Genomic DNA, 22,073 nt, shown 5'->3' on the forward strand with positions numbered 1-22,073 from the left:
ATGCTAGCTCCGGCCAGGTGCTCTGCTTTAATATAATCTAGTTAGCATGCCTTTTTGCCTTTGTATGGGAACTCTTCTGAAATAGCCATCGTCGATCAGTTCACCCCTGCAACGGGGAGCTAGCGGCACTGATGAGTGATGGAAACTCGCAGCCCCGTTTTTACTTAGCAGTAGCGCTAGTACAAAATTTGGTTGATCAGTTGTATTTTTTCGGTGACATATATATATACACCTTATAAGAAACTCTTTTTTTTTAGGTCAAACCGCCAACTTTATTGCTTACAGTCAGTTCTAAGACTGTGATAAAGAAAACTCAGGGCACTATCAGCCCAATCTATAGAGACACCATTCAAAACTCCAAACCTAGCACACTCGTGAGCCGCGGAATTCGCCTCACGCCTAACAAAAGAAATCTCAAAACTAGTAAAAAACTAACTCAACTCCTCAATCTCACACAAGATAGGAGCAATTACTGTTCGATGTTTACCCCTTTATGTCCAAAGATGCACAAAGTCCGCACAGTCAGATTCAAGGATGACCTGCGCAAACCCCTTCTCATTGGCAAAAATACAAGCATCCCGTAGACCCAAAGCTTCAATTACTTTCTTCATCAGCTTACAGTAACTTAGGGAATTTCACGAAATAGATTTTGTCAATACCAGGGTTCATGGAACCGCCATCTTTAAAACTTCTATGACATGGTTGCAGGTGTGAAGCGGCGTCCGGGAGAAAACGAAAAATTTCCCCTCTTTGTTTATAAATAGTTGTACATTTAGATTTGTCATAAGTCAAACTTCTCTAAATTTGACTTCATATATATAGAAAAATATCAATATTAAAAATATACAAAATAAAGATAATATGAACGTATATTTCATGATGGATATGATGAAACTAATTATGTATTATAACGTACATCTTTCTATAAAATTGGTCAAATTATTTAGAGAAGTTTGACTTATGACAAACCTAAATGTACAAATATATTTAGAAACGGAAGGAGTAACTTGAAAAAAGTCAACACTCACATACAGTTTCCCAACACGGGGAGCATCCTGGTACAAGTATGTTCAAGGTTCATGGTTTCCAAGCTTTTTTTATGGGCAACTCAAGGGGTTTTTGGAAACCTTCAAATTTAGTCAAGTCCGTGCAGGTGTTCAAACAGCGGTTGCTACCACTCCAGTTTGAGTGCAATATCTTTACTGAATCTTTGGCATACACTTCGTGTTGCGAAGATCGAGATCGTGGATAGAAAGGGTTCAATGTAGTTCTTGGTTTTATGGTTACTGTGTACTTTCTTGGATTTTTATCCACATAGGCGTACCTGTGATGTATGTCGAATTTAAATAAAACTAGTAGGTGTGTCCGCACGTTGCTACGGGTCAACAAAATCACAAACTATTTATTTTTATTTTCTGTGTAGGCAACTCATAGCGCCGTCGAGGTTGGTATGCGGGTGTGGTGGCGTCGGTTGTAAGACGGAGTATGAGAAATCGTGAACAAAATTAGAGAAAAAGAAAATAACGAGCAGTGGCATATTGGTTGTAATTTTAACGAAGTTAACCTACGGCGGTGACCGTACCATCACCACCAACTCCAATTTAATATATTGGTATAAATATAGATTAGAGATGGTTCTAAAAAAAATACTTTGCATGGCTAACGAACATGTACGCAGGAAATTTTGAATCCATCGCCCCGCTCGTCTTGACTGTTTTTTATTCTTTTTTGATCGAGGGGGCTGCTCCCGCCGGTTAGCCTTCCTTCGATTATCGGGGCTTCTAAGCCCGTGGCCCATTAGGAGATCATGCGGGTACCAAACAAGCCCAATTAGCCCATTCGCCTCGTCAAGCCCAGCCGAACCCAACCACTCCATCTTCCTCCCCTCGCACCCATCCCCCACCATGCTTCTTCGCCGCAAGCTTCTCCCATGGCCGCGCCCCAGACGCCCACAGGCCCAAGCTCTGTCCCGCCGCCTCTTGCGCGCCTCCTACCTCTCCGACCCCGACGACGACGACCCGCCGTTCACGCGAATCCCAGACCACACGCCTCAAGCGCCGCCGCCGCCGAAGCCCAAAGCCCGGGCTGCCAAGATCATCCCCGACGAGCCGGCGCACTCCGACCTGCCCTTCGACTTCCGGTACTCCTACTCGGAGACTGACCCGGCCTGGAGGCCCATCGGGTTCCGCGAGCCCACCCGGTTCTCGCCCTTCGGCCCCGGCCGCCTTGACAGGCCCTGGGACGGCGCCGCCGCCGCCGCCGCGCGCGTCTACGGGGATAGCGAGGGCGGAGATGGAGGTGGGACTAGCAGGGAGGATTTGCTTGGGGAGGCGCTGTCGGAGGCGGAGGTGTCGGAGCTCGTGGAGAGGTACCGGCACAGTGACTGCTCCCGGCAGATCAATTTGGGTGAGTTCGTACTTCGTAGAGTAGTTGTTTTCAGTGCCAAAATGGCATCCCCTTCTTATACTTTCACCTGTTCAAGCTCTTGCTTTGAGAATCGTAATCATATTGCATGTTTTGTTGGATTGATGAAGGAATAACAAGTAGAATTATCATTGCATTGGGCCGAATCTGCAAGAAGAAAAAGATTGCATTCTTATATTGTGAAATTGTAAAGTATCTATGAAGTGGCATTTCCTGTAATATGTTTGCTCAAACGATAAATTTGATCTATCTCGTGGCTCAGGAAACGTTCAATCTAGTCTGAAGACATTCCCATGTTCCTGCTATATATATGAATTTTCGTGTTCTCAGGGAAAGGAGGTGTAACTCATAATATGCTTGATGACATCCACAACCACTGGAAACGTGCAGAAGCTGTTAGGATCAAGTGTCTTGGAGTGGCAACTCTCGACATGGACAATATATGCTTCCATCTTGAGGTCATAATGTGTTGAGAATGCTGGAAATTTGCACTCTCCTTCTCTGTTCTGTTCAAGTACTTTTCAAGTTCTCACACAAGTGCACGATTTGGCAGGATAAAACAGGTGGGAAAATCATACACCGTAGCATAAATATCCTTATCTTATATCGTGGTCGGAATTATGATCCAAAACAACGTCCTGTCATACCACTGATGTTATGGAAGCCATTGGCTCCTATTTATCCTAAGCTCGTCCAAAGTGTTGCTGAAGGGATGACTTTTGAGGAAACTAAAGAATTGAGAAACAGAGGATTAAATTCACCTCCTCTTATGAAATTAAGTAAGTTGGCATATTCTTGGCAAGAGCATTCTAATTGATACTCGTATATAAACTCATGTTGCCATCCCAGAATTGTGTTGCCAAGATATTGTTTATTCAATGCTGTGATCATTCTATCTTGTGCAGCTAGGAATGGTGTCTATGTTAATGTCGTTGACAGAGTGAGAGAGGCCTTTCAGACTGTCGAAGTGGTGAGACTAGATTGTACTCATGTTGGTACCAGTGATTGCAAGAAAATTGGTGTGAAGCTAAGGGTATGTTGATATGTTCTTAATGTTTTGCTATTTGTGTATAAATGTAATCAAATCTGTGTTCCGTAGACTGCATTATGTCTCTGTTCAGATTTTTAGTTTCTAGTTCGTTTGTGAAAAGAGTTAATCAAGATTTATGGAGATACCGAATTAATCGCATGGGTACTTGCATTCATATAAAAAGGGGATGAGGCTAGATTTGTCCTCAATAGAATTTCTAGCAAACTAGCCGTGCTGCTATACTTATCTAGCAATTGAGATCATAATTCTTCTGTGGTTTTCATGTTTACTCCTGAAGGAAGTAGTCCATTGAACCTTAGAAATTACAAGTTACAGCAAACCAATATTTTGATAGAAACACTGCTGAGTTTAGCTTCACTGGTAACATAGCGGTCCGAATGCTTACTGTCAAATTTAGCTTCAATGCAAACAAAGCAGTCCGAATGCTTGCTGTTCAATTTAGCTTTGCATTCTGAATGCTTATTTAGCTGATTTTCCTTTTGATTCCATAGGATTTGGTTCCATGTGTTCCCATATTATTTAAAGATGAACAAATTATTCTCTGGAGAGGGAAGGTGGATCAGGAGGAGTCTGTTTCATCTGAGTGCAGTTCTCAACCACAGTAATGCAAGTGCCTTTAGTCCAGAGAAGCTGCTAATAGAAGCAGGCCTGCTGCTTGGATGCCTTCCACCATTTCCACGAGCACCGAAGAATATTTACCACCTACCATCCGATTATGGAAATGCTCAAGGAGTCACGGTCTGCAGCAATTGATCTAATTGGTCATATATTTCTTCCTGCTGTTTCAAGTAGTTTGCCGAAAGAGTATGTGGATTGGGCGACAGGAAAGTGATGTTTTTTGTAGGTGAAGAACCATGCAATTCAGAGATATGCAGCAGCATCTCCTTTGCTTGGAATTGGAAGCGACTGCTGGTACAGTCAGCAGTTCTTCCAGCCTATGGAGTCATCGTCAGATGCTCTCTGCGGTTGTAAGTACTCCCTCCGATCCTAAATTGTTGTCGAAATATTATATGTATCTATCTAGACACTTTTTAAAAATAGATACATCCATATTTGGGCAAATTTGAGACGAGAATTTAGGATCGGAGGGACTAGCATTTTCTCCTCCCCTCATTATTTCATAACTAGGCCATAAGCTGGACCCCACTTTATGTTCTATAACTATAAACGAACTAACCCTACAATGATTAAGACCCAGAGTGGGCCCTAAGATGGGACCCACCTCTCAGAACTTTTGCCTATCCTTAAACCTTGGGTCATAGAAAATAGTTGGTATAACTAGTAAAAAGCCCCGTGCGTTGCTACGGAAGAACAAATGTGACGTACCGCGTCCACCCCTGGACAGTGGTGGCATATTCGTAATTTTGGCAAAGTGATGTACCGCAGCGACGCCCGTACCATCACCACCGTTTCGAATTTAATATAATGGTATAGATGGTATAGATAATTGATATAACAAATAGATATTCCTACATGAATTTCTTGCGATGGATGTTATAAAGAGTGGATCATCTGAGGCCACTCAACTGGTTGTGGCTAGCTCCTGAGAGTGGGCAAGAAAACGCTGGATATCCTAAGGACATGCCACCAGAACAAGAACATATATCCACCACAAGAAAATTGTGGGCAACTGAAATTTCTCGTGGATAGACCGAAGACCATACAAAAAGTCATGCATGCATTACCACATCTTTCCCTCGTTCCTTTCTTTTTACATAAACCACAAGATTTTTATCCAAAAAGCAACAAGAAGAGTGTCCGCTGCCTCAATCAAAATCAACCCAAAATATTCATACAAAATTACAATGTTTTTCATCTAACTAACTCATTTTTCACCAAATCCTTTTAAGCCCAAGATGAATGGAGGAAAAGAACAGCGTGTGATACTCTTGGATCAATCGTATGATGTATATATGCACATATATGAAATCAGTATGTGAATCATGAGCTGTCAGCATCATCACCGGCGGTGGCGGCATCGACGACGTCCTCCTCTCTCCATTCGGCTTGGGTCTCGTCCCATGAGCGGGGCCGGATGCCGGTGCGGAAGAAGATGACCATCTCCAAGGCCTCAAACACCCTGTACTGATCCAGCACCCCGTTCCACATCCCGCTAACGATGCAGTAATTCGTGTCATACGGCGGCCGGTGGTGCCTTCCATGCTGCGCCCGGGAGACCAAAACGCCGGCGGCCTGCAGGGCGAGGACGGCGGGGGGCAGCCGGCGGCGGCTCTCGTGCGCCCAAGCGTGGGACTGCTGGCTGAGCACGACGCAGGCGGCAAAGGTGGCCGCGAAGGCGTGCGCTGAGGCGGGGGCGTGGGCGGCGGAGAGCGCGAGGTCGGTGGGCGGGAGGAGGAAGGCGGCGGCACAGGCTAAAGCGTGGAGGTTGTTGCAGGGGTCCCGGTGGGTGATGGTGGCCGGGACGCGGTGGTGGCCCTGGAAGGCGGCGATCTGGGCCCCGAAGACGGCGGTGGAAGGGGAGCCGTAGTTGTCCACCAGCCAATGGTAGACGCCCGTGGCGAGGTCAGCGAGGGAGTAGGCAGCGACGGCGGAGACGACGAGCGGGGCGTAGGAGGCGCCGTCGGAGGCGGCGAGAGAGGCTGATGCGGAGAGGGAGGAGAGGACAGCCGCCGTGCCGGCCGCCGTCCACGCACGGTGCTGCCACGTGGAGCGTAGCGAGTCATAGTCCGGGTTGGCGGCTGCGCGTCGACCCAGCGCCGCCGGGTTCTGTGTGGTGGTGATCGTCGTTGATGTGGTGGTGGTGGAGGCCGCCTGCCGGCACGGCGCACGGCGGAGCGGAGGGAGGTTGCAGCGAGCTGGGGTCAGTGCGTACATGGTGGGCGCGATTAATAGCTAGCAACAGTGCTGCAAAGGTGCTGGAGTATATTTCGTTCAAGCCAAATTAGAAGCTGCTGGCTTTGTACTGGCTAGTAGAGAAAGGAAGAGAATGGAGCTACGGAAGCTCATACAATTGATCAATGGAGATGTAGTGGACAGCTCGATCGAACTAAGCTATAGTTCTGTACGTCTTTCTCTCCCTCTCAAGTCTTATTAAGTCTATCGATCGATGTGTCCCTCTCTTGCAAAGTGCAGGGGTAGGGTTTGCCTGCTTGTGTGTGTGTGACTTTCATGTGTGTGGTGTGACGAGCAACGACGTGGGGAGAAGGAAGGCAGGAGAAGTGCAAGGCCAGCAATCACCTATCTGATACTCGTGCCATCATAATTCGTAAGTGAGCGTACTGGAGTACTGAAACGCAGGGTAGTTATAAAGGAGGCAAATTAAGAACATTGGAAAATTGGAGGGTGCAATTGAGCTCTAACAACTGTATAACGTGTACTGCCAATTTTTTTACCTTGCAGCACAATTGTTGAGTTCGGGAGGGGGAGGGGGGGATCCTTCCGTCCGTAGTCAATTGGTTGGCGCCGGCAATTTTGCGAAGAAAAAATGTTAATTTACGAAATCAACCTATTGTATACATCTTCAATTGAATGTGGACTGCGGGTTGATTTCCAAAAACAACAGGAGACTTTTGCAAAAGTTTCAATAGAACGTGTATTGCGGGTCGATTTGGGAAAATAGCAAGTGCTTTTTTGCAAAATTGCCATGTTACTAACTTGCGTTTGCTAGTTTTTATATTGTATTGTTTTGCTTTGGATAATAGTAGTACAGTACTACTCCGTACTTACCAACTAATGCATAGTTAGGAATAATAAATCCATATATGCGCAGGCAATGAACCTTCCGTGGCGAAAACCCAGTCAAGTTGTGCGTCAAGATGATCAACTTGCCAAGAAAGAAGCCCCACGCATCCACATGGCCAATGAACAATTCAAGGAGGGCTAACATGAAGCAAAAGGGCCCAAACGTGAAGCAAAAAGAAGTCAAGTGCGAGTGTGTGATAAGAGAAAAGTACGAGAACCCTCCGATAATTTTCAGAACTTACCATTTTGCCCTTCCACTCCTCGTGATCTCAAGGACATCCATAGTTTTTTTTGCCACAAACCCGGCTATAAAAGCGTAGAACTCACCCTATCTTCACTTGAACGATACAGTTTTGCTAAAAAAAAAAGTACCACGATAAAAATGCCTAGGGAGCTTGGGAGATATTTCCATTTATTATAGATTACACGGAGTAGTAACTACAGTTCACAGAGAAGGGACACTCGGTTGAGAATGTGAGACGTCGGGAAGGAAAAAATTAGCTTCACAAAGAAACTTGGGAGATATCACTCTTCCGTTAGGATTCGCACGAGTAAGGTGCTACGTACGCACTGACCCCAGCTCGCTGGCCACTGCACGTCCATAGGAAGTCTCTCCTGCACGCATGCTTCTGGTTAATTCCTCTGTAATTTTTCAGGATCGATGCTAGTTCCTGGAAATCCCACAACATGCATGCCAGTTTATTGAGCTTATCGTGTCCATGTCAGCAATCCCAGATTGTAAACATTCTTATGAGCAATAATGACCGGAAATAGTAAGCTTCGGATGATGATTTCGGGGATTAGGAGATTAATGTTCGATTCCGACCGGTTCTCTAAAATCAAGGGTTTAAAACGTAATTTAATCTTTTTGCCAAAAAAATGTAATTTAATCTTCAATCTATCAACTTTGAGAGACGTGTGTGCTTCGTTAATTTCAGTTAATTTCTGGGTGAATAATTCCGGAAACTAGAATACTAATTAATACCGGCCTTTCACGTAACGTATGTCAGTATGCATGTGCTGCTTTCCCTTTGTTGCATATAAAACATTCTACCCATATATATATATGTTCATTTCGCACCCGTCCACATCTTCTTCTGCACTTTCATATCTTCGTACCACGGCTCTACGAACTTGTTCGTATATAAAAATGGTTTGTGATGCATTGCCAATTATTGCCTCCGTTATTAAATACTTGTAGTGGTTTTAATACATTGCACTAAAATCATCACAAGTATTTAGGAACGGAGGGATTGGCATGTACTACATGCATGTGAGTAGGAGACATGGGAAAAGAAGCAAATGTTGTGTTGTTTTGCCCACCCTGATTTTGCACCATGCTAGAGTTTGGGGTCGTACCCGCAACAAAAGAAGAGTTTGGGGTCGCCTGGGGGGACTGCCTGTATCAGGCTGTATTGACAGGCTTCGCAGCACGAGCACGCACCGCCGCGTGCAGCTTCACGTGGCCGGCCGCATCGCACGGCATGACGCTTCCAGTCGCATCGAACAACATTGAACATCTCGCATGCAAACGATGTTCGATGTTGTTCGATGCGACACGAAAGGGAGGAGATGGAAGCGTGCAAACTCTAAAGTCACCAAATCACCCAAATTGTTTACAAAGATCATAAAAGGACAGAAATCGCACTGGGATTCGTCAACGTCGGAGACTAGGCTATATATATATATATCATTCATGTGGGGTATACATGTGCTTGACTGCTCGCTCTAGCGAACTTGAGAGGCGTACAAGTGCCCGTGTGTCCATGAGTACATATAACTTGCATCCATGAGTACAGATAACTTGCATATAGGAGAATCCGTCAGGTCTCTGTGTGGGCTGGACGAAACTGAATGTGGATGAATCTTTTAACCTCCAAGATGTTACTGCTGGTGTTACTTGACCATGTCGGAACTGTCATCTTTGCGGCCTGTACTCCTTTAGGCAGGGTCCTGCGCACATGTGTCGATCCTCTTGAAGCTAAACCGGAGTCTTGCCGGGAGGGCCTTGCTATGCTCTGCAATGGACGAATCTGCCAATCATTATGGAGACTGAAGCAATTGGATCGACGCCAAGACTGAAGATCGTTCTTGCTACTCCAGCGGCGGATTTAGGGGGTGGCCAGGGTGGGATTTTGGGTCCTTTTATGATCATATGAACAACACTCACAAAATAGAAGAAAATAATAATTTTGATGATTAATATTATGGTTGGACCATCCTGAATTTCTTGGCTATGTCCGCCACTGTGCTACTCAGCTTGTACCACTGAATTCGCCGGTTGCATGCTTGCTGTAAATCATTTGATATAAAAAATCCAGGGACCAGAATGTAGTCAGCCACATCTATAATCTCTATAAAGTTGATCCCACTAAGAGTCATTAATGTTTGCAAACTCAACATGCAAGCTGTCCACATCATCAAGTTGGATCCACTACTCTAAATCATATGCATGCAAAGTGTCTATATCACCATACATGTAGCCCCACTAGCAATTCATTTTGGTGACCTCTTCGACGATTCAACATTTTAGCTCATAAAACTTTGCATCTTCACGTTGTAAATAAATAATTCACCAAGTAACCATGTTTTTTGATATGTACGTTGATCTTTCTAAGAACTTCGAATATTCAGGTTTTTGATACTTCTCTTTTCGGTTTACCCGAAGTTATTAATGTTGTACCTCAAAATTACTCCTACTTTTTGTTGCATACATGTGATGGATGATAAAGTCGTTTGGCCCATGGTATTCATTTTTTTTTCATTTGATCATATTATTATCATTTGTTCCGAAAGTCATGTCTAGATGTGCAAATTGAATTGCCCGCTGCAACGTGCGGGGAATCAACTAGCTCTTGCTAATCTGGAGGCCGGGGACGTTTCCCCTTTCCGGAAAAAAAACACTCTTGCTAATCTGGGGCGTGCCCGTAGAATGATAACATGCTGGCTTAGAATCAGCCCTTCTGAAATTGTAACGGCCTTGGCCGATGACTGTAGTCCAAACCCGATTAATATATTCTGTTATCTGCAAAAAAATAAAAACTTGCATAGGCGAATAAATAATCCTTTTGTTAAAAGTTAAATCATTTCTAGCTACAAGGGCATATAGCCTAATATTGTGCCACACCAACCAATAAGATTAGTCTCCTCGATTTTTAACCACATGCATACGGTTTCCAAACATATACTATATATATGGACAAAACTAGACGAACTGAGGATATAAATTAGAGGCAAAATGGACAACCGATCAGTTAGAATGGGCGAAACGGCAATTGAGGAAACCTCACCACCAGGGCCAATCCTCGCCCTCCTATATATACAACCTGCTGCTAAAAACAACCAAGACATAATTAAGTGCCGAGGGAGCTTGGAAAGTTCGCAAGGTGTGCCGGGGAAGAACTCTCTTCCATCATAGCAACACCATTCATATATATATTGTTATGGCTCGCTGAGAAATAAGAGACGTTGGGAAGGAAACAATTAGAGTGATGCAGAAATTTAGAGAGTACGTGTTCTCTTCCATTAGGACTCACGCGAGTAAGGTACTCGCTCCGATCCATATTAATTGTCTAAATATTGCATGTATCTAGACCGTTTTTAGGCATAGATTCATTCATATTTGGACAAATTTGAGTCAATTAATATGGATCGGAGGGAGTAGCTAGTCTAGTAGTGTCCCTGGCCACTACAGATGTATCTGCAGAAGTTAAATTTTAATTACAGTGGGGACTAGCTAGATTAACTGCATGTAGCATGCATGGGATGACAATTTCCATCTGGGACACATGCATCATCGATTAGGTGGCAGATTTGATTTGTCACACTTTACTTTATACTTTGATGATTTGATTCGTCCCGTCTCACTTACAGGTGGGGGTATATGCTTGCTTCTTTTTCAGCTAATTTCTGGGATTGTCTTTGTCATGTGGATAACTTCCTTTCTACAGTATATATATTCTACTTACACAATATAGGCATCCATATATCTTCCACACCCGACCCGAGCATTCATGCTGAAAAGCCAACCATTTCTCATCCATCCACATCTTCCACATGATGCATGCCCAATAAACATGTACATGCGAATAGGAGACATGGGGAAAGAAGCAAATGCAAATCCAGTGACTGTATTTACGTGCCAAGTTTTACATGTTCCCACTTGGCAAATAGTGTAGCTTGAAACGCTCCTTGCCAACATGAGCTCAAGGTTTGTCCGTGCTGCTCTTGGGGTGCATACATCCTTTGGAGCATCTGGAGCGGTTGAAATTGACAGCAACCATGGGAAAATTGAGGATACCAAGAAAGGGACCTGGTTTGAGGGGCCAGCTTCAGAAATCAGAATCCAAAGTAATTATTTGCCTTTCTTTTCCTGGTTTGAGGTGGAGACCTTTTTCCGACTGGTTTTGGTGACAAAGTACTTCAGTTCATCAAGGGATCGATGTCTTCCATGTCACAGGAACCAGATCAACCCAAGAAATGGATATATATGTATGTGTTCTGAGAACCAGATCAATGTTGTTCAGCAGGGTAGTCGCTGAACCTGTTAGGGTCGCCCCGTTGCTTACTGCTGTTTGTGCATAAGCTGAAATCTGCAAGTTACCAACTTGTCGATGAAGTCAACTGAGATCTGAATCCCCATCCTCTTGCTTCTGAATTCTGATACCTAATGAAGATTCACAGAAGAAATACCCTAAATCACCGTCGTCCAAGAACTGACCGTGGCAGCCGGAGAGGATGAAGAACTCCAGGGGCTTGCGGATGTCGTGCTCCTGGTGAGCGGCAGTGGCCGACGGGGAGAGATGCAAGAGGTGACCGGCGTAGGAGCTGGCTGAGGGAAGGAGACCGATTCCGACATTCCTGGGATCGATCCGCCTGAGAGCGCGCGGCGGCGGAGGAAGCGGTGCGCGGAAGGAGCGAGGATGGAATCATCCAGGCAGCGCGCCGCTGCCAGAGGCGGTAGATGGAGCGCAGGCGTGCAGCGGCGGTGATCCCCGGAGGTGGAGGCGGCGGCGAGCCGGCGATACACATAGGCCTTTCGGCTCAGAAATTGGAATGGATCAAAATCAGTACGTGGGCCTTGTGTTATGGTATTATCGAAGGCGTAATATCATGTGAATCCGTCATCTTCCTACACCCCTGCATCCATTCGTTTACAGCCTTCTGATCGAAATCGTGCGACTTAAACGCTTCACGGGACAATTTGCAAGAAGACGCCCGCTCTCTGGCCCAACTGTGCGTGCAAATTTTTAGAAAACCCCAGCCACAGCATCTCTCCCAATTCCTGATTCCCCACGGCGCACCACGGCCAGGGACAGCGAGTCTGCTTGGACAGAGACGGGGAGAACCTGCTTGCCCTTCCCCCTACTGACTTCAGGATGCAAGTGGAGTATGCATCCTGCGATGGAGTCTGCGCTGGAGACCTGGCCTAGGCAATCCGGCGACGGCAAGCTGCGACGGCAGGCGGCCATCTCGTCTCGGCAACAGTAGCTAGACGAAGATAAGTGTAGGCGGTGGCCACCATCCCGTGATGGCAGTTGCCAGCATTCAATCGAGACCCGATTAGGCGGCCACCACATCCTGCCACTTCTTTCTAGAGATCTTCCTCTTGTGTATTGTTTCGGATGTGACCGAAAATGTGTTGGCGAGTCAAAATTTCTGAAGAAATTGAATATCGTTGAGGCTAATAATATTAGGTGTTTCTTGGTGATACATTCTGCAATTTGGTTTACAAGGCTGGTGTGTCGTTTGCTTTGATCAACAATACAGGAAGGTGATCATAGCATCAGATTGTCTGAACGCGGTCAGGTCATCAGCATGCCTAGACAAATCTCTTGGAAGATCATTATCCAAGACATCAAGTCAATTGCAGCTAGCTTTGAATGTAGATTTTTTTTTGTCTATTCCTTTTGTCTTTGTTAAAGGATGGTGTCACTTAGATCAGCTAACCAGGTTGCGGGATATGATTCATGTATCAGGCCCTTTTGTGAACCTGAGTTCCTGATGTAACAAATAGTTCAATGAATGAAAAGTTGGATATTTTCTTTACACTTATAAAGATCCGAATTGGTGGTCGTCAATTCACCCAAGACTACTCTTTAGCTTGTTAGATGATCGTCACTTGACTGCCACCCATTTCAATGTGGTATATTATGCCATGATCTTTTGATGGTTTGATGCAGTACTTTTGGGATAATTATTTCTTAAATAAATATTTTGAGAATTCTTATTTAGCATAAAATTAGAAAACACGATCACATGAATATTTAAAGTAACTCATACATGTAATATATATTTTAATTTTGTAGCAAAACACGTGCATTTAGCTAGTCAAAAAAGAAGAAGAATTATGATGCTCGGCTGCTAATATTTTGCACATGATGCACATTAGTAGCAGCTAACAGCCCAAATAACTGATAAATCAATGAGCTGCAATAGAATAAAAGGATGAGCTTACTGGCTGACAAAAATACTTTCTAGTACACACATTTGCCTCAGGCGTTAGCTGTTGTTTCTTGGTAAAAAAATTATCCCAGGTGCCACTTGCTACTTGCAATATATAATAGACTTGAATGTGTCAGGCTATGATATCAGGTTTATGTGAACTCAAAGAAGGATGATGAGTCGTTTATTCCATTCCAGATGCATGAATTAGCACAAAATAACATGAAACAAATGTGACAAAAACACAAGTTCTCATCGATTACAAAAACTCAGTAGATAATTTTTTTGATACTATCCCTAAAAATGAAGTTGGTACTAATAATTTATAGGGTGTATAAATTCATGAGTTTAGGATAACTCAAGGCCATCATAAAACACCATTCGGTTGCATGAGTTTTGGACAACTGAAGTCATTTTCGTAGTGTTATCTGGAACTCCATGTCTCCATGTGTCCAACCAACTGAACTCACGATCTCCAGGTGGACAGTTTTGGTAAAATAGAGAAGAGCAACGGTGATTGGTCTCTTGATGGCCCGATGGGAGAGCATACTCCACGTTGCACATCCTGAACTCAGGAGGGGGACGAGGGAAAACAGATTTTCTCAGTCTCCTTCCAAGCAGACTCGCCGTCCCTGGCCGTGGTGGCCGCCATGAGAAGATCAATCTCAGCGTCTGCCGTCTGATACGAGAGGCTTTGGTTGCCGTGGGGAATCAGGAATTGGGAGAGATGCTGCGTCTGGGGGTTTCTGAAAAATTTGCACGCACAGTTGGGCTAGAGGGCGGGTGTCTTTTTGCAAATTATCCTGTGAAACGTTGGAGTCGGACGATTTCGATCGGGAGGTTGTAAAAGAACGGATGCAGGGATGCAAGGAGACGATGGATTCACAGGATATGGTGCCATTATCGAATAGCCTGTCTTAAGTGGGCCTACAAACACCCAAATATGAGAAACAAAGCCTAGTACGTCAAGTCAACCTCGTTTACCTAAGAGAGAACTTTTTTTATTAATTCCCCTAAAAAAAAAGAACTTTTTAACTAAGAGAGAACTTTGCGCTAAAAAGAAAACTAAGAGAGAACTTTTTTGCAAGTCTTTCCATTTCGGGGCCAGTTTAACTTGCATAGTGCACACATCTACTGATTAACTAAGAGAGAACTACTGTAAATGTGAACATACATAATATGTTTACGGTTTTGCTGATAAGTCGCATATTTTTTAGTTAGAGATCAATCGACATGTTAGCCATCGGATTTTAATCCAACGATAGCAAGTGAGAGATGAGAGAATAGGGATGATCCTCTAATCCAACGGGTCTGAAACGGCGATTGATATTTAAGACTCATTTATTAAAAAACTGACGACTTAGAAATAGCCCCACACATATGTTTAAACCAAAAGAATATAAATTGAGAAAACACCGCATGCCCTTTCTATACAGCATTGATGTTCCATCCCCTTTTCTTTTCATAAGGATTTCCCATGCGAAAAAATATCTCATGAAATTGACTGAGACACAAATGTTGGCACACCACACCAAGCATGCGGAACAATTTATACCCAACCATTGTTCTGAGTGTGGTCTCCCAAAGCTTCTTGGGTCCTTGAGTTGTACCCTTAATTTGGTTCTCTTATACTCTACTCACTCTATTTCAAAATACACCTCATATAGATTTGTGCACTTGGACCAAGACATATCTCATTTCTAGTGTCTGACCACACGTTGTATTGTGGAATGGAGAGAGTACCTGTTAGCAAACGCAATGGGAGAAATGGGAGAAAGAAAGAAGAAGGGCAAGATTGAGAACAGGAGGCGTCAGGATGGGAACGAACTTTGTTGCATGGTGTTTTCTTCCAGCGTGCTCGCGTACATCCACTGTTTTGGACTAACGCGGAGGCGATAACGCTAACACGCTCTACCCCTATTTTCGTAACCACTCGTTTACGTGGGGCCACCACATTAATTTACTTTGTGTTATATTAGAGAGAGTTAATTAACAGGAAATGTCAGGTCACCTTTTTGCATGTTACATTTTCCTTTCTTCTCTCTCCTTTGTGTCAGTCAATTTTTTATCTTTCTTCTCTCTCTTTTGTGTCGGTCACTCACGGTATCATGTAAAGATCAAGCATTTTTTTCTCTAATATATATGTTTTTTTTTACAATATTTTAGAGGGCCAGTTATATCTTTTGTATTAATTTGACTAGTTGGTACGTATTACAGTACGACAGGTACAAGTACACTACATGATGGTACATAAACAATTTTTAGTACAAATTTTATGAAATGTATTGTCGTGTATGATAATAAAAATCAGCCATTGTTTAATTCAAAAATACGATACATGTTAAATGTACACAAAGACACATCAAAATAAGTACATCACTATCATGGTAATTAAAGTTAGTACATCATGTTAGTACCTTGTACCTCGTCGTTTTAATTACATAAATCCGCCATTGTCAATCTAAAGTGTACATCGTACCTCGTCCGCAACGAAAGTTAGTACATGTTAGTACCTTGTACCTCGTCATTTAATTTACATAAATCAGTCATTGTAGACTGTATCTAGTACCTGATCCGCAACGAAAGTTAGCACATCATGTTAGTACCTTGTACCTCGTCGTTTAATTTACATAAAACAACCATTGTATATCTAAAATGTAGACAGTAACTAGTACCTCCTCACGTTAGTACCTTGTACCTCGTTGTTTAATGCACATAAATCAGCCATTGTCTATCTAAAATGCAGACATTACCTAGTATCTCATCCGCAACGAAATTTAGTACATCATGTTAGTATCTTGTATCTCGTCGTTTGATTTACATAAACCAATCATTATCTATCTAAAATGTAGACAATACCTAATATCTCATCCGGAACGAAAGTAAGTAAATCATGTCATCATCTCAATAGTAAGTTTCTCGTCCGGTAGTACATCTTAGTACATCACAAACAAATCTGGGTACATGTGAAGTAACATTAGGTTAGATGACAAACGGTGGCCCAGTCCACGGCCGGCTGCGGTGGTGGAGGAGGACGAGACGGTGCAGCGCGGGGGCGGAGGCGGGAGGCCGAGACGGCGGCCCGAAGCTGTGGCGGCGGCGGAGGCCGAGACGGCGTCCCTTGCGGCGGCGGCGGCAGCCCGGGGCGGCGGAGGCAGCCCGTGGTGACGGGGGCCGAGACGGGGAGCAGCGGCGCGGTTAGCGCGGGGCCGCGGGGACGGACGCACGGTGGGGTCGGCGCGGGGCCGCAGGGACGGGCGCAGAGGCGGCATCGGCGCGCGGCGGCGGGACGGGGCGCGCCTGGCGGCTTGGACAGCAGGCAGCGGCGTGGCGGGGTCGGCCCACGGCAGAGAGGAGAGAGGACTGAGAGAGAGAGAGGAGAGAGATGCATGGGAGAGAGATGTGCCTGAGGATTAGGCAGAGATTACTGTGGTCGGCAGAGAAATTAAAAATAACAGTGGACAGGTGTGTGACCAGGACAGCCGTAGATCACGGGGAGGTTTGGCTGTTTTGGACCACACTTCAAACAAAAAAAGCTTCTTCTTGTTTGGCTTTTGGACTTGTTCTGACTCAGGCTTCGAGAGAGCGTCAACAACATTGGGCTAAGACCTTGTAAAAATCACTGGTCCCAAGAAGGCAGCTGATCGTTGTCGGGCCTCAATCCTGAGTCCGGTGTCTCCTCTGGTTTGTTCCTTTTAACAAAAAGAGTATGCTTTCTTACTAATAGCAAAGTAGCAAATAACACATTTTGTTCCTTTTTTGATCGGCAACGTTTTAGTATCAGAATAAAAAGATCGCTCAAGCTCAGTCTAGTCAAAAAGAAATTACCGTCATAATCTTTACTGCTCCTGCAAACAATTTCAAGCTGGAGGCACCAGAGAGACCATGCCATGAGAAACTGATTTCATTTAGTTACCCAGTAAAATTTGAAAAAGAGCAAAAGCTACTACAACCAGGACTCGCGGGACTACTTTCCATGAACGACGAATCCCCATGCAGTTTATTTCAAGATACACTCAACCACAGTCCATGGCCGCTGGAGTTCAGTTAATTGTGATTAACAAATATCAATTAAGGAAACAGCAACTTCAATAACAGAGTATTTAAGTTGGGCATGAATCACTAGAGGAATTACAACATGAATTTATCCGGTCTTATTATTCCCATATGTACTCTATGATTTCTCCACTCATGCCATTCTATCCATGTGTAATAAGAGTGTGTGATAATAAGAAAGGAAGTACGAGAAACCTCCGATAATTTTCAGAACTTACCATTTTACCCTTCCACTCTTAATAATTTTAGGGACATCCATAGTCTTTCGCCATGCACGAACCTTGGCTATAAGAGTGTATAACTGACTCTATCTTCACTTGAACGATTCACAGAGAACAACAGTTTTGCTAAACAGAACACTGTTGCTAAAAAGATACTAAGATAAAATTGCCGAGGGAGCTTGGCAAGTGCCAAGTAGCAACGAGCGCCAGGGAGAACTCCCCTCCATTTATCATAGATTATAGGGCTCACAGAGAAGGAACACTCGGTTGAGAATGTGAGACGTCGGGAAGGAAAATATTAGTCTGATGTAAAAAGTGAGGATTCATACACGAGAAAGGTACCTAATAGTGTCACTGGCCGCCGTACTGTCCATAGGATCCTAATTCAGATCAACCCAATCAACATCTGCATCTGCATGCATGTCTTATCTGAATTTTAGATGGATAATGTCTCTCCTACGTGCATGCTTCTAGTTAAATCTATGTAACTTTTCAGGATCGATGCTTGTTCGTGGAAATCCCACAGCATGCATGCCAATGTTCCCAGGCTGACCTGGCCGCGTCAGCAATCCAAATTGTAAACTTTCTTATGAGCAATAAGAGGACCTCCACTTGTCCCCCCACCACACACACACCATAACCCGTATATTTTTAAGGGATTGGAAGATTAATATTCGATTTTGACCAGCTCTGTAACATCAAGGTTTAAAATATATTTTGATCTTCAATCTATCAACTTTGAGAGACGTGTGTGCTTCGTTTCAGTTAATTTCTGGGATTGCCTTTGTCGTGTGGATAGTTCCAGAAACTAGAATGCTAATTTCAAACTGGGCAAATCTTCAGTGAAGATATGTATATGTACATACTCGTACGGGAAAAATAAAGGCATCATTACATCAATACCGGCCTTTCACACGTAACTATGTCAGTATGCACGTGCTGCTTTCCCTTTGTTGCATATAATACATATACCCAAATCCAATACGGGCCGAGCACAATCTCAAAATTCAATCATTTCGCACCCATCCACATCTTCTACACTTGCATATCTTCGTATCACAGCTCTGTAACTAGATTGAGCATGTTCGTATATGAACATGCGACTATGCGAGGCGATATATATATGGTGGTGCATTAGCAATGAGCATGTAATACATGCATGTGAATAGGAGACATGGGGAAAGAAGCAAATGCTGTGTTGATTTGCAACTTCGATTTTACACCATGCTAGAGTTTCAGGGTCGCGTGGGGGAACTGCCTGTGTCACGTATTGACAGACTTCATAACAGTCTGTTGCAAGCTTCCGCGAGGCCAACAGTGTAGCCTGAAACGCCGTGGCCAGCACTCGTTTAAGCTACGCTAGGTTGTCCAAGATGTTCTGGGCATGTTCTCCTTTGAAACATCCTGAAGTTAACGACATGGGCAGTACAGATGATTACCAATTTTATAAACGTGCCGTAATATTAAGAATTAATGTTATTAAAAATTGGTGATATTTGTCAACGGAATACGAAAATATATGCCTTTGCGGAGCCAGCACAGAGGGAAATTGGTGATGTGTTTATTGGAATGCTGTCAGTTTTTACGAATGAACAACAACAAACTTCACTAACTTGATTATAACAGGATTGCAACAAGTCATTGGTACCAATTGACACCACTAATGTTTAATGCTTTTTGGAGGATGACATGTGCACCACTTATCTTGCCCATTCGAGTTTACCTTTTGCATAGTGTGAACATATTAATTAACCAAGAGAAAACTAAATTTGAACAACCAACATATGTTTGAACCAAATTTAAAAACAAAATAGATCACATGCCACGTCCCCTTCCCGCACAACATTGGAGACGACCAGCACTTATGAAGATGTTAATTTCATCCCCTTTCCTTTAAGAAAAGGAAGGTTTGTACGAAAATATCTCCCGGGGTTGATTGAGAGACAAATGCTCCCACCAACCGAACCAGGCATGGCTAATTCTGTCTCGGTAGGACATGGATTTCTATTACTATCAAATTCATAAATGAAAATGAAGTAGTTAATGGGAGGGCTACCATTATCCTTTTTCTTGTATGTGTTCCTAAGAGAAGTAATACCGACGGTTGGTCGAGTGTGTTCTCTCGATGTTTCATGACCTTGAATTTAAGCACCTTCAGCTCTCTTATACACCAACCATGATCAGTGAAAGCAATGCAAGGAAGAAAGAAGAGGGGTTATCTTGAGAACAGGAGGCAGCCGGAAGTGAGCTCTTGGCATGAACCTGAGGTGTTGTGTTGCATGGTGTAATACCCCTGGCTTGACGTACATGACTGGGGTACTTCAAAGAATTGACAGTACCGGTAATATAGTACTAGTAAGATGCATCTAGGTTATCGGCAGCCCATCTTTTAAGAAGCTTTCAGTTAAGCATGTTTGGTTGAGAGCAATATTGGTATAGGTGAGCACGATCAAGGAAAAAGGGATTGGCCGTCTAAGTTGGATGCGCCAGGTTCATGTTTGGTTAGACCGATAGGCATATGATGTTCGGGTGACTTATGTAATAAATAAAATGGCGAAAATACCTCTTCATATCATGATTTCAACACTACCATCCCAAATACACAAAATTGAGTCAAACTAACATTCCCTTCCAAAAAAAAGTCAAACTAAGAGATTAAATAGAGAGACAGAGAATGAGAGAGGGCAGGGATAGACGGAGCGATCGAGAGGGCAGAGAGAGAGATAGAGAGGAGGAGCTCGATCGGCTGAGAGTAGGGAGGTGGATGATCTCGGCCATCCGCGCGGCCGAGGAGGAGGCACGGCGATGGGAAGCGGTGTTATCAGTTATGCTCTCATACAACACCGTTATCTACTTGCTTTCTTTTTTAACCTTTAAATCTATATTTAAACTATAATTAGTTCATACCCTGCATAACTAAGAATATGGTCCGTGTGACAACAACATGGTCGATCTTATACGTGAACTGTGAATTTCTGCCTTTAATTTTCCAATAGGGGTTTCTCGATATTTTTCCAATCAAGCTAGCTAGCGACTTAATTTCTGCCTTTAATTACGGAATTGATTTCTTCTTACAACCTGAAGAACTGCGTTGACCCAATTAAGCCGATGCTTTGCGCGTCCGAAATCTTTTGGAGCAAATATATCTACCATTATTTGAATTTCCAGTGCTAGCTTACCTTCCATAGTGTGTGCTCATGCATTGTTTAACGAAGCGAGAACTAAATGTGAACAGCCAAAAATTATGTTTGAACCCCAAAAAAACGTCACATGCCTTTGCTGTACAGCATTGGAGACGGACATTACTTCTGAATTGAAGATGTTCCATCGCCTTTTCTTAAAACAGAAGACGTTCCATGGAAAAGATATCTCCTGAAATTGATTGAGAGATAAATGTTGCCACCAACCACACCAAGCATGCCCCCAACAATTTATACCCGACCATTGGCTAACTGTGTTCTCTACAGGTTTCATGGGTCCTTGAGTCTTATCACCTTTTGTTCTCTTATATACTTATACACCAATTGCTAGCGAAAGCAACGCAAGATGGAACGAAGAGGAGTTAAGTCGAGAAAAGGAGGCATCGGGAAGGGAATGCTAGCAGTGGACCGAAAGCGTTGTGTTGCATGGTGTTTTGGTCCGGCGAGCCGCCGTTCTCTAATTGCTTCCAGCAAACCTCCAGTCAAAACATGTTTTATTTTTTTAGCTAAGATGTGCGATCATGTACCTAGGTCTTTTCTCCATATATCGTGCTAACATCAGAACTGGTACAAAAAATTGCATTACGTTTAGAAGATAAAGATTTCATCATTATCCATTTTCCTAGAACCACCTGTGTGAGCTGGTTACCCAGGAGACCACTGGTCCGGTTATCTTGATGAACTAATTTGCTTGATTTTTCTTGCAAATGTGGGAAGAGGATTGTTATTCGTAAGAATGGTGAGTTATCTTGCAAGTAAATATAGGTGGAGATTACAAACCAATATAAGCCCAACACATAACATGGTGATAGTTAGTTGAACTTCACTGCCAGCGACAGTGAGAATGTGTTAATAACTGTATTTTGTATCAGGACAAATTGTTACAGGATGGCTGTTTTTGAAGCTTCACATGAAATATTGCAAGAGAACCGCGTTTCAGGAACCTGAACATCAAGCCTTGAACATCTCAATCTA

At 43.7% G+C, this 22,073-nt stretch overlaps 2 protein-coding genes across 3 annotated transcripts; one reads left to right on the forward strand and one right to left on the reverse strand.

Moving 5' to 3' along the window:
- Positions 1-1,831: 1,831 nt before the first annotated feature.
- Positions 1,832-7,520, forward strand: LOC100842971 (CRS2-associated factor 2, mitochondrial). 2 transcript variants are annotated; one of them, XR_002965303.1, is made up of 6 exons: positions 1,832-2,406; positions 2,755-2,882; positions 2,978-3,203; positions 3,330-3,457; positions 3,967-4,443; positions 7,206-7,520. XR_002965303.1 is itself a non-coding variant. In XM_024462013.1 (5 exons), exons 1-5 carry the CDS (start codon positions 1,905-1,907, stop codon positions 4,078-4,080), a joined length of 1,098 nt encoding a protein of 365 aa, XP_024317781.1. In that variant the 5' UTR covers positions 1,832-1,904; the 3' UTR covers positions 4,081-4,716. The 2 variants fall into 2 exon arrangements, 1 of the variants encoding a protein (XP_024317781.1); XM_024462013.1 differs by lacking the exon at positions 7,206-7,520 and having other exon boundaries at positions 3,967-4,716.
- Positions 5,123-6,689, reverse strand: LOC100826352 (fatty acid desaturase 4, chloroplastic). The gene has a single exon (XM_003571350.4). The coding sequence runs from the start codon at positions 6,308-6,310 to the stop codon at positions 5,417-5,419; it is 894 nt and encodes a 297-aa protein (XP_003571398.1). The 5' UTR covers positions 6,311-6,689; the 3' UTR covers positions 5,123-5,416.
- Positions 7,521-22,073: the final 14,553 nt, after the last annotated feature.

The sequence above is a fragment of the Brachypodium distachyon genome, chromosome 3 (genome assembly GCF_000005505.3).
Source record: "Brachypodium distachyon strain Bd21 chromosome 3, Brachypodium_distachyon_v3.0, whole genome shotgun sequence".
Taxonomy (NCBI): domain Eukaryota; kingdom Viridiplantae; phylum Streptophyta; class Magnoliopsida; order Poales; family Poaceae; genus Brachypodium; species Brachypodium distachyon.